Here is a 12,827-nt window from a genome sequence, read left to right as displayed (position 1 = left end):
GGGCCGGGGTGGGGCCGATTAATTGCAAATTAATAATTATTGACTTCCGTTAAACGATAATTAGAATAAAGACAAACGTTGAAGAAGTGTGCCCGTGAAAAATGTTACAAAATAAAACTTTTAAAATTTATCGGGCCCGGGCCGGGCTTGGGCCAAGAATTTTAAAAAACTTATCGGGCCGGGCCGGGCTCGGTACGAAAAGCTCCAAAACTTTTCGGGACCGGGTTGGGCCGGGCCTAGGTATATTCGGGCTGGATTGGGCTCGGACCAAAAAATTCGGCCGGTGCAGGTCTCTACAGGAAAGATACACGATACTTTCCAAAACAATAGTCAATATTTAAACTTAGGTAAGGGAATCTCACTGATGAACCATTCTCTTTACCCTCAAAGTTATTTGAGAATTTCCCAAATTCTGTATGATATTATCTTTATACAAATCACTAATTATACCTATACATTTCTTTGTAATTGATCTTTTTTTTTAAAGATAGACAAAGTGGCTCCAAGTGCGATTGACTTGAATGCCTTCTATATATCTATCAGAACACCGTATACAGCCTTTATATTCTTCCCTAATTTCACCATTGTATGAAGAGCCAAATAATTAAAAACTCTGCTACTTCCATGAAAACAGCTCTTTAGTAATTTGTGTATCTCAATATTACCTGATCTTTCCTGTAGAATATTAGAGAAAACTTTATCTGTTTCAAGTATACTGTGTTTTCGAGTCCACACATTCGACATTTTGTGTTATATAAAAGGAACCTTTAATATTCTTCAAATTGCCTCCTTTTACCTCTTTAAGCGCAGAATTTTCATCAACGCTAAAATTCGTGTTCTGAGTTTCAATTTTGTAAAAGTTAATTGTGAGCTCACGATTTGATTCCTGATCGTAATAAGAGTGGACAGTCCTATATTTGTGCAGAGACTTTATCGAGAAGGTGGATAGTGACTCCATTTTTTTCTGATCAGCTTTTGTTACGAGCCTTGAGTCATGGTATCTAAAACACGACTCACAATCAGAAAGGCAAAGCGTGTAGTGGCGTGCCCCAGGGTCACCAAATTGCATTGAGGGTATATGCAAGCATTCGTCCATCAAGACAATGCTGATTCTCCTTTATCATTCTGTTGGGGTTGCTCATAAAGAATATCTACCAAAAGCCATGGTATTGATTGCAGCCAGCAACGTGAACATTTGGATGGCCTCCTGGAGAGTTGTGTTGATTTTGAGTTTAACGTCCCTTTCAGCAGCGAAATTATATTAGACAGGACCTACTGGTTAACGTGGAATTCAGACTATCAGACATGTTTGTCCCCAGTTTGCCGAAAATGGATCCTGATTTTTGCTGCATAATAATGCTCGATCCTATAGTGTTCTATGTTAGGTTATGTTAGTTAGTTGGGGCAAGATGTTTGCTATTGAATAATCGAATAAGGTGTTAGTAAGTTGGGGCAAGATGTTTGCTATTGAATAATCGGACAAGGTGTTAGGGAATTGTAAGCTCAAATGAAGGGCGAAACTGTTGTAACTATGTAATATAAATAATGTATAATTATGTTTAGATTGGAATGGAGCCATAAGTGGAGTTATCTGTAGATTGGATATAAGCTATAGGTGGCTGAGTTTATTGTATAATTGTGAAAGTTAGTTGTTGAAGTGTAATTATCTCTGAACCTTAGTGGTTGTATAGCCTATGTTAATTACCCGGAGATATGGAGGTGCATAAAAAGGTTGAAGTAGTCTGAAAGTTGCTTCGACATTCATTGGGAATTACAGAAGTTTAGAAGGTTAATCGAAAGTAAATACCTTTGCACTAATTTTTAATTATGTAACACTCCATCACCCCTTATTCACTAGGTCTGGCTCCTGTTGATTATTTCTTTTTCTCTTACTTGAAAGAACAGCTAAAATTACAACAGTTTTCGGACATGAAATCATTCAACGCCATGTAAACACTAAACTCAACCACTTCCCACAGGCTCATTGGTGGAACTATGGGGCATGGGGGCATTGCCCCCAAAGTTTTTGGCAAAATATAAAAATGCCACTTATAAGATGGACACCTACCACACTTGTCTAGGAAGTATTTCATTGGTCCGAGACCGACCAAGAGGTCTCCCTCTCCAGCAGATAATTCCTAACTTCGCTCATGCACAGGCTGCCTTCGGCGATAGTGTTTGAAACACTTATACGAGTTCTCAGAAGTGCGTAACCAAGGTAGGCGAATATTCTGAAGGACAGTAAGACATATTCATGAATATATGTACCACTTTTCCTGCAAATAAATCATCATACATCATTCTCTGTTTTTATTGGTTACAGGTTGATTTGATTTGATTTTTGGGTGTAGTGTTCCTTTCAGCAGCGATACTTTATGAGATTTGGATCTACAGCTAAACATGAGAATCACACGAGCTCCCAAGGGGAAGTCGAACCCGAATCTACCACACGAAAGGTGCGTCTGCACACCACTTAGCCATGAGGACTCTCTGATCACAGGTGCCATCTCAACATAGATTTGACTATCCGCAAGAAACCCAAACCTTTTATCACAATGAAATAAATACACATTTTATTTTTTTTATTATAATTGTTTTTACAGTATATGTAATAATACTTTCTCTAAATCCTCAATTCATGATTCGAAGTTTGAATTATATTAATTAACACAATTGAAATTTCACAAAAAATTGTTATAATGACACAAAATTCTATTTTATATCTTTATATTCATAATTCTGAGTTGTAAATTCGAAGTCTAACAAAGAAGAGGATGAGACATTCATAAAACAATAAGCATTTACTAAATAAAATAGTATTTATACTCCACGCTAATAAATGGGTCTAACGTGATACGTCTCATAAAAGAAATCTGCAACTAAGTCTCTAATCTTATAGAAATCAGGATTTGTTCGTGAGACACTGATAGTTATCCCAATTTCACCTCTGCTAGAAATGACAAAGTTTATAAGATAATCTTCTAGAGGAACTTCAGGAAGATTGTCATTCCAATATCTTACAAGTTTTCTCTGAAGCTCTGTATATTCTTCGCCTTCCAAAGGAGGGAAACCAATATCCGGGACTTTGTTTGAAGACTTCGAATTTTCTTGAAGTGCATTACGTGGTTGAACTCTTATTGGTCCACTGGGTGCGAACGAAACATTTGGTTGGTTCCTTGCACGTTGTCCTTGATATGCTCCTCCTCTTCCTCCGCCTCCAGAAGCAAAAGATGGACAACCCTGAATACAAAGAGAATAAACTGTTAATTTTCCACATAATGTCTGCATTAACATATTCTAATTGAATTTACCGAAATTGTTCCATGTTTATACGTATATCTGCTTAATTTATTAAAAATCCAGTTGCTTTTAACATTTAATACATTTTTGGTTTTCCAGTCCTTGTGTCTTTTATTTGTTTTCTGACGTTTCCAAAGTAACTTTCTCCTTTATCATTCATACACTGTACGAGAAACAATGCGTTATCAAACTGCAATTATATGACTGTTGTTCATTGTTTGGCTACATTGTTTCGAAAGAGAGATTACAAAATGATGGAATTTTATTTGAAACTATACCCATTAACAATACAACCACTCATGTGGGTTGGAGCCTAATTAAAGCACTCGGCGATGATAAATATTTGAAAGGTACGTTTGAACCTTCTTTCCTCCCTTAGGATGTATGTCTGAATTTAAATTAAATAACAAAATCGTAGATTGGCATAAGTAATAACAAATCAAAAATTCACTTGAAAGGGTGCAGTTGTTATTCTTCATGAACAATCGAACCCTATTCCATCGTTAGTATTTACATTTTCCTAATGAAAATGATATCGTAGGAAGTCGGTTCAACTAAAGTGATAACTCCATTCCAAAGTCATTTGAAACAGTTGAGGTAATACATATTTATTCGAAATATACACGGGTATTCAAAAAACAGGAGCAGATTTAAAATATGTATTTCTAATGAACGGCAGTAGATGTAGACACATCCAATATATCACTAGATGAATGGAGTTTTATTTTTTGCATTCGAGCACAATTTGTAATATTAAAAATGTTGAATCGGTATCTCATTTCTTGCCACACACTAATTAAGTGGTCCCTGGCTATTTCTCACTGCTATAACAACTCAATGTTGCTTATCTTGTAGAGTATCATGAATAGGTTATACATATGCGCTATGTTTTGAGTTCTCTAAACAAATGACAGTCGCAAACGGTAAATCCCGTGACCTAGGAGCCCACTTCATAAACAAGTATTACCTGATAAACAATATGATGTTTCATATCTTTTCCAATCCATCACCCTGAAATTGTGCCATTCATGGTGGTGGTAAGGTAAAGCGCCGCCTTGCATGCACATAAAATCATTCCGACCTTACTGAAGTTGAGGAAACAACCAGCCTTAGTACTGCATGGAGTTAGTGTCAGAAACCACCAAAATATTTCACTTCCGGCTACCAGTCTGCAATTTTACACAGTTCTTATATGTACTCGTATACCAAAGGACAAGAATTCACTGGGAGACACTTGATCTGACGTCCGGAACTCATGTGATGACGCCATCAAAATGGCGGACAGCTCGATTCAAAAAATAAGCCATATCTCTGTTATTTATGGACCGATTTTCTTCCAACTTGGCTCATTTTAAAGGAAATTAAATTTGCAATAAAACATGTTACCAAAATATTTTCTCTGAAATTAACCGTTTCGGAGTTATTTAAGAATTTAATAAATTAATGAGTATTTATTGAAGAAAAATAAAAAAATAACTCCGAAACCCTTAGTTTTAGACGAAACACTTAGGTAACGTGTTATATTGTTATTTTCATTATCTTTACAATGAGCTATTAACGAAGAAAATCGGTCCATAAATAACTGAGATATCACATATAACGTGTAAATTACATTATTAAAATTTCGGTCACGACTTCAAACAGATAGCGACAAATTCAGCCAAAATACTTCACTTCCATATACTAGTCCCAAATTTTACACAGTATTTATATACATAATAAATAATTTTAAAATACGTGGGAGACACTTGATTTAACAAGTTGAACTCCTATGTTGACGTCATCAAAAACATAGGTTTGCTTAAATACAACTATCTCCGTTACCATGGACAAATTTTCTCCAGAGTGGAAATAAAGTCTATCAAACTGCCCTGTCGAATGCTGCGGACTAAATCTAAAAGGAGACATTCTAGCACCATGGTGGTCTTTCAGTACACAAACTGAGCCGACTCTTTTGATCTTCGCTGCGTCCAGTTTTCAAAGTAATTTGTCTTCGTCTTCGTTCCGATTTTGGTAGGCTCTTTCTAACAAGATCTGAAGAGTAACGATTGTTATTTCGTGAGCGTATCGTGTTCTCTTGAGATGCAACGCTTTCAATAATGCTTCTGCTCTTTCTGATGTTGTGACACGATCTTCAACAAGGTTGTCAGTCCATCCACTTCCTTCTAAACATGTACCTATCACAGACGCTAGGGCCATTTCTATATGCAGACCACCTAACATGACTTTGATTTTGTCTTCTCCATATTTATCCGGCGTTGCCCATTGAATAGACTTCAGCAAGGCGTAAACAGGTTGGTCAGCTGTGATGACCGGGGGTTTGGCTCGGATTAACCTTACGAACAACGGCAGATGCAATATTTGTTGCATGTCGTAAAGCCGATGGCGAGTTGATGTCTTCATTAATAATTGGAAGCAAGATTGTCGTACATTTGTTTCTCGTGGAATTGAACTTTTTTGGAGAAGTAGGGAACCAACTGTATTAATCCTTCACATCCCGCAAAGCTTCTTTTATCATTCAACCATTCGAGTAGCTCAGGCGACATTTCGGCTGCTACATTTTGCAGATCGGTATTTACCGTACTCATTGGAACTTAGCTTCTGAATTTTGGAGTCGGTGGCAATGTCGTATAATTTTCGGGCAGATGTGTTGTTCTTGATTGGAAGTTTAAGTCAAGTTTTACAGACTCCGTAAGTTTCGAGTCCTCGGGCACGTATTGAATTAAAGATATGGAAGTACCGTGAAAAGCGCTGATAGATGAGTTCGACGACGATTCATGATCAACGTTGTCTATTGCTGCACATGTGAAGACATTATTTGCAACACTTGGGGGACGGACAAACCCATGTTTTTCAAAATGTTCACACATTGAGCTGGTCGTAGCATATAGAAAGGATTTTACCCTACTGTATGAAACACTCAACCCTAAGCGAAAGAGTTTATCAATGACATCAGCGCTGCCAATTTGACTATGAAGCATGAGGCCAAGATAGAGAGGTAAAGGTGTTTCTTTTCCCAAAGGGTAACGAATTGACTTTGTGGATCCCTTTCTTGTTCTTTTTATGCAATTGAATCGCACTAGTTGCGCAATAGATTCTGTAGCACTTCACACTTTGATCTGATTTTCCATATCCGTTCCACCATCGTCGAGCTCTTCACCTGTAGTTGCACCCTCTAAAAGCATCCTGAAAAACTTCACTAACGTTGGAGAGACACAATTTTCAGGTGTAAACTCTCCACTGAATGATCCATCAAATTTGGGATAGTGTTGAAACATTTCATCGCGAAGAATTTTCACTGCTCGGGCGAGACACATACCATCACTAAGAGAGTTATTTTCACTAGCTATCCTAATCTCGTTATGGACATCTCCTTCAAACGTAAGTACAATATTCCTACCAACCTTGTCCTCTCTCAAATACGAATAAAAGTCAGCAGTGCTCCTTCAAGTGTGTCCTGTTCACATTTACATTTGCAAACCCTAGCTCGTGTAATCGATTCTCAACCAGATTCGCAAGGTTTGCCATACGGAAGACTGGTGCTATTTGGTTGTACAAGTACCAATCTTGCATAAACGTTACAAGCTCACTTAAAACGGATCCATAGGCAACATTGGAAGACCTATCATTGGCATTTTGGTTCTCAGCCCTGTTCACACTTAGTACTTTCGTAAGGAATTTGACAGCACCGTTTGTGATACTTCGCCTCTAAGGCGACAAGATCGCTGTTACTAGTTAATTTCGTGAGTAGTTTTTCAACTCCTAGCAGCAAGGCGTTTTCGTATATATTGGGGCCAATACCTAATGTGGCTGCCGAAACTAACTTTTCAGATTCGTTTTCCTTGGTCTCGCAGAAAATACAAGTAAGTTTGATGTCGGATTTGGATAAATGGGATCTGGTAACTCTGGCTGTAGTACAGCTGGCATTGATGGCAGAGTCCTCTAACATTGTAGCATCGTTTGTATCTGAACTAGATTCATCATTCAACCTTGGTTTCTTCTTTCGAGAAAGTCGGTCAATTTTTTGACTGTTGAATCTTGTTCGACATACTTTATGGTGTTTTCCCTGATTTTCGATAAATTGGGTAAACAAGTTTTCAGTGTTCAGGTGGAGGGGAAGGACTCAAATTCAGCATATTTCTGCAGATTCTCTACAAGCGAAGTATATTTTTGAACTGTTGGTAGAATAAGGGGTTCTTTTGAATGTTTTTGGGAAACTAAACATAGCTTCCAATTAATATCTGGGGGTTTGAGATATAGTCTTACCAACTGCTCGCAAATTTCAACTTGCCTCTTGCTTTCCATCTGTAGTTTTATATGTGAAACAAATCTGACTATTAAAACTTATCACAAACTATCCGTTGTTCCAAGGTAATAATGTAATGGCTAAGCACTTGGAGGCTATATCTGAATCGAAATTAATAGAAACTTAAAAACAAACTGAATGCACGAATTGCAATAAATAAACAATATTGCTAGCCAAGCCGACGCACCACGTTGAAAATATTATGTGATAGAATACTTGTTTCTTTTCTAATAATTCGGTAAGTGACTTCTGTCACCACTAGTTACCACTAGCTAAAACAAAAGAAATGTTTTTGCGTTTCTTTCAAGTAGAAGCTTCTGCCATCCACTAGAAGAAAATATACGGATCTTCTTTTCATCCATTTCCAAGTTGTTATCGTCATATATGGTTCATAAACCATTTACCTATAAACTAAATCGAATAACATTTTTGTAGCTTATTTCATGATCTTTCAAATGGAAAAATTGGACGACTCAATAAAATGATTGGTAACGGAGTTAAATGTATTTAAGCAAACCTATGTTTTTGATGACGTCAACCTAGGAGTTCAGCTTGTTAAACTAAGTGTCTCACAGGCATTTTAAAATTATTTATTATGTATATAAATACTGTGTAAAATTTGGGACTGGTATATGGAAGAAGTATTTTGGCTGAATTTGTCGCTATCTGTTAGAAGTCGTGACCGAAATTTTAATAATGTAATTAACACTTTATATGTGATATCTCAGTTATTTATGGACCGATTTTCTTCGTTAATAGCTCATTGTAAAAATAATGAAATTAACAATATAACACGTTACCTAAGTGTTTCGTCTAAAACTAAGTGTTTCGGGGTTATTTTTTATTTTTCTTCAATAAATACTCATTAATTTATTAAATTCTTATATAACTCCGAAACGGTTAATTTCAGAGAAAATATTTTGGTAACATGTTTTATTGCAAATTTAATTTCCTTTAAAATGAGCCAAGTTGGAAGAAAATCGGCCCATAAATAATTGAGATATGGCTTATTTTTTAATCGAGCTGTCCGCCATTTTGATGACGTCATCAAACGAGTTCTGGACATTGGATCGAGTGTCTCCCGGCGGTTTTCTGTTCTTTGGTATATATGTAAGAACTGTGTAAAATTGCAGACTGGTAGCCGGAAGTAAAATATTTTTACGCTAACTCCACACACTATAGAGTACATCCACATGTGTAATTCCTGTTACAATTTCCTCTATAAGAAAGGATCATAAACTTTGTTGATGGGAATGTCACAAATTGCATTCAGCTTTTGTGAGTTTCTGCCATGTTTCATGTTATCAGTCCCCAAATTCTGACATTGTGGTGATTCACTTTACTAGAGATATGGAAGTTAATTCACCGAAGAGTAAAAGCCTTTCAGAAAAGTGTCACTTTCCAAATCTTTCAAAATTACAGTGCAAAATTCTAATCGTTTTTCACGATCGCCAGGATGTAATGAATAAAGTAACTGCAACTTACATGACTTCAGATGTATACATTTCTTTAGCACATGCCATACTGTTCATCGCGTAATTCCAAGTTCTCTGCTTCCTCTGTTTGTGAATTTCCTAGGGCTATGTTCGAAAGGAATTTGGATAAGCTCAACATTTTCGGCTTTCATGCGATCACGATCAATGCTTTCTCTTTTATATATCCAACCATCGTCTACCAATTTCTTGTACCAATACTCTTTGCGTACTACATCACACAAAATGATTTCTCTTAAAGTATTGACATTTTTGTGTAAACCAAACAGAGTGTCGCTGTAGGCATTGAATGGAACTAATAGATGGGGATTTAAAATTTTTAACTTCCTTCTGTTCGACGACTTATTCTATGTGTTCATTATAAATAAATATTTTAAATCTGCCTCTTCTTTGTGACCAAGTTACATATATAGAAGGGATGAATGTGTGTATACGTGTACGTATGTTTCAGCCTAACTCTGGAACGCCTGGAGCAATTACATCCAAACTTCACATACATATTTCTTAAGTCAGTAACTATGGGAGTTAGGCCCTCCTAACACATCTTGGGAGAGAGGGAGGTGGAGACTTAAAAATATTCGAAAAAAGTTATTAGTGTCGAATCTATAGTTTGCGGGGTCCCTAAATTGATTTATGACACCCCGGTGCCATTTAACTTCATGTTCGGCTCTCAGTTTGGTAAGACTAACCTAGTATACCTACAGAGGGATTGAGAAGGGTGGCTTATAAAAACGTTCAAAAATTACAGATATTAGTGTCGAATCCATAGTTCTCGGAGTTGCTTTGGTGCATTGCGATACTCGAAATGCCATTCTATCTGAAGTTCAGTTAAATAAGCACCATGGGAGTGAAGGAATGTAATATGAATAATAATCTAAAGTAACCGATATTAATTTCTAAACAATCGTTTTTGGAGTAGCTGGATAAGTTGTTGACATTGCATAGAATTCGGGAATTAATGTCTACTTACTATATGCAAGTGATAATTTTATGTTACAGGTAAATGCAATCCGCAAGCAAATAGAATGGGTAGAGTATCAGAGTACTATCATGGCCTTCAAGTTGCTTTAAAAAGTGTATATTATCCGACCCACCAATAAACAGACATTTTCATTTTAAACTTTCAATTTAACTCCAAACATGAACTCTCGCTTCACTAATCCTAAATATGTAATGTACTACAAATGAGCATAGATTCCATTTTTCTATACATTACTATATACATGAGAGAATATACGTATATTGCAACTCCATGCGATATTTTGTAATTTCAACACTCTTCATATTCGATTATTGAATCATGTAAAAGACCAATTTCTGTGAAATTTGGAACAATGTTAAAAAGTCGATAGGAGTTACTTATCTCAAAACCTTCCCTGACTCTTAAATGAGAGAAATATTGAAATTAATTTTGTAACGATTGAGTTTTCATTTCTGGAAATTCAATTTTAAATTAATATTAAATTCAACAATTCTTTTAAGGATAAAAATTAAATATAGTTACTGTCGGCAACAGGGGTTGACAGTATCTTACAAAGCAGCAATGCCTTCTCAGTGACAACAAATACCAACGAATCTTTGGTAAAAAGGATTGATCATTACCCTACAAAGGTGTATTCAAAAACCATCGAACCTTTGGTTGTCAAAAATATATTTACTGATATGGAAATCCGAAACACTATGCTCTTCAAAGTAATCTTGGTAATGCACATACTTCTCCCAGCGCTCCCGCCATTGTTGCAAACACTTCTAGAACGCAGTAGTTGAAGTACGGAGCAACTGTGCTTCTACATTACGCATGATGTCTTCTCTTGACTCAAATCGGATCCCTTTTAATGGCATTTTCAGCTTGGGAAATAACCAAAAGTCACATAGAACCATGTCGGGTTAGTAGGGAGCCTGACAACATACAGGAATGTTGTGTTTGGCGATGAAAACCTGAATCAAATTTCGCGGACATTCTCTTCATGCCCAAATTCTTGATCAAACTTGAATGTAGTGATCCGACTGAATGGTTTCCGCTTGCATATCGCCAAGATTCTGGCCAAATTTGATGTAATATGGTTGCTCAAGTTCGTCTGTCATTTTACAAGAAAATTGAAATTCAACGAGCACTCACTACACGTCTTCACTTGTTGGCCGACTGCCAGCAACTGATGCTTTTTGCGGGCGAGAAAAAATTCACGACCACGCATGAATGTCTCCTCTACATCTACGCTGAAGAAAGTCTCCCGATCTTTATTCGTTTATGCGAAAAAAATGAAAAATTAGTTTAGATATTTTTAAACACAGCTCGGTATCTTACGAAAAGTTCCTTACTCTGACAAGGCCAGGGATTTTAATTCCTCTTTGGTAGTGAGAAAGTGAGGTGGAGTAGAGGAGTTTAATTAGTTTGCCTATTACCTTACCTTAGAACTTACTACGTCATTCTGGCAGGACGTAACGTACTAAAAGTCCTACCATGTTTATCCAAAAAAAAAAAAAAAATTAGAGTACTTTGTATACATCCAGCAGGACAGAAATTCTCCTGGTGGAAAGAGCATGAACACTATTTTTAGCGCAAAAAGAATCATGTTGGTACAACTGTTAGTTCAATAATGGCGAAATGTTTTCTAAAAGTGATCGTGTGAACATTTACGCTCCTTTGTTGATCCACCAAACACCAATCATATCTAGAGTAGATTGTCGGTGACAACTGGGAAACACTAAACCTACTCTTATATTGTTAATTGTATTATTTATAATGCGTACTGCTTGAAGGTTTTCGTCCTTCTGAAATAACAAACTCACATTCTTTCCATTGGAGAGGTGCGTCCTGATGGCAGAACGGCGGTTCGTGTACAGAAGTTCTTCCAGAAGAGGATGGAACCTTGTACCTTTTATCACTTAGGTTGAATAAGTAATAGGAAGAAAGACAATTAATATTTAAAAATTCTCCTTATTGCTTGTTTATTATTTTATTGAAGTTCAATGTCCCTTCTCAGCACCAAGACTATATGAGACGTGAAGCTAGAGATTATGGTTACATCCGAGTCACTGCAATGTGTTCATATTTCAATGTCTCTCCCCACCGGGAATCGAGCCCTAATATGGCGTGCACCATCGACACTGCACTAGGCAACCACATAAGCAGGAAGAATTGCTAAATGTCTAGTCGCAGGACTCTGAAGAGGAATACAACATTAACTAATAGACTGGGATCGCAATTTTCTGACTGTCTTACTGTATCATTATAGGAAATAGATACCTCGATTTATTTTCAGGAATAGTTTATATGTTCGTTGAAAATAGGAAGACAGTAAGAAACGAGCACTTTTGTTTGTTTCAGAATCCTGTATACAAATCCCTAGATATATTAGATACAGAAAAAAAGCAAAAATCGTACCTGCAATACGGCAATTAATAGCAATAGATATAGATTCTTTGTCGATGCCATGGTAGATATACTAGTTTATATGATCCTTGGATTGAAACGCCCCGACGATGCCAAATTTGGAGATCTATCAAGAAGAATAACTAACTTCACGATATCATAAAAAAATCTTTGGGTTTTTAACAACCTGTAACTATTATCTTAATTTGAGATACTAGTACTCATTAATGTATCAATAGTTGTCAATTGTTTCACTTACAACAACTTGATTCGAGCACTAGTTAAATATACAATGATACATTTTGCAACAGCATATGGCCATTATCGTTTTAGACAGCAATCAAATGAGAAGATA

The 12,827-nt window shown here is 36.5% G+C and overlaps 1 protein-coding gene across 1 annotated transcript; it reads right to left on the bottom strand.

Annotated features, from left to right (window-relative positions):
- Positions 1 to 2,782: 2,782 nt before the first annotated feature.
- Positions 2,783 to 12,594, bottom strand: LOC145681421 (uncharacterized). Its single transcript, XM_081753066.1, has 2 exons — positions 12,485 to 12,594; positions 2,783 to 3,240 (listed from the first exon to the last, which is right to left on the bottom strand). Exons 1-2 carry the CDS (start codon positions 12,533 to 12,535, stop codon positions 2,833 to 2,835), a joined length of 459 nt encoding a protein of 152 aa, XP_081609192.1. The 5' UTR covers positions 12,536 to 12,594; the 3' UTR covers positions 2,783 to 2,832.
- Between the last annotated feature and the right edge of the window lie 233 nt (positions 12,595 to 12,827).

Source organism: Thermobia domestica, chromosome 3, assembly GCF_964235325.1.
Source record: "Thermobia domestica chromosome 3, izTheDome1.hap1.1, whole genome shotgun sequence".
Classification (NCBI taxonomy): domain Eukaryota; kingdom Metazoa; phylum Arthropoda; class Insecta; order Zygentoma; family Lepismatidae; genus Thermobia; species Thermobia domestica.
The sequence above is the reverse complement of the archived record's forward strand: the minus strand, read 5'-3'. Positions and strand labels throughout refer to the sequence as shown.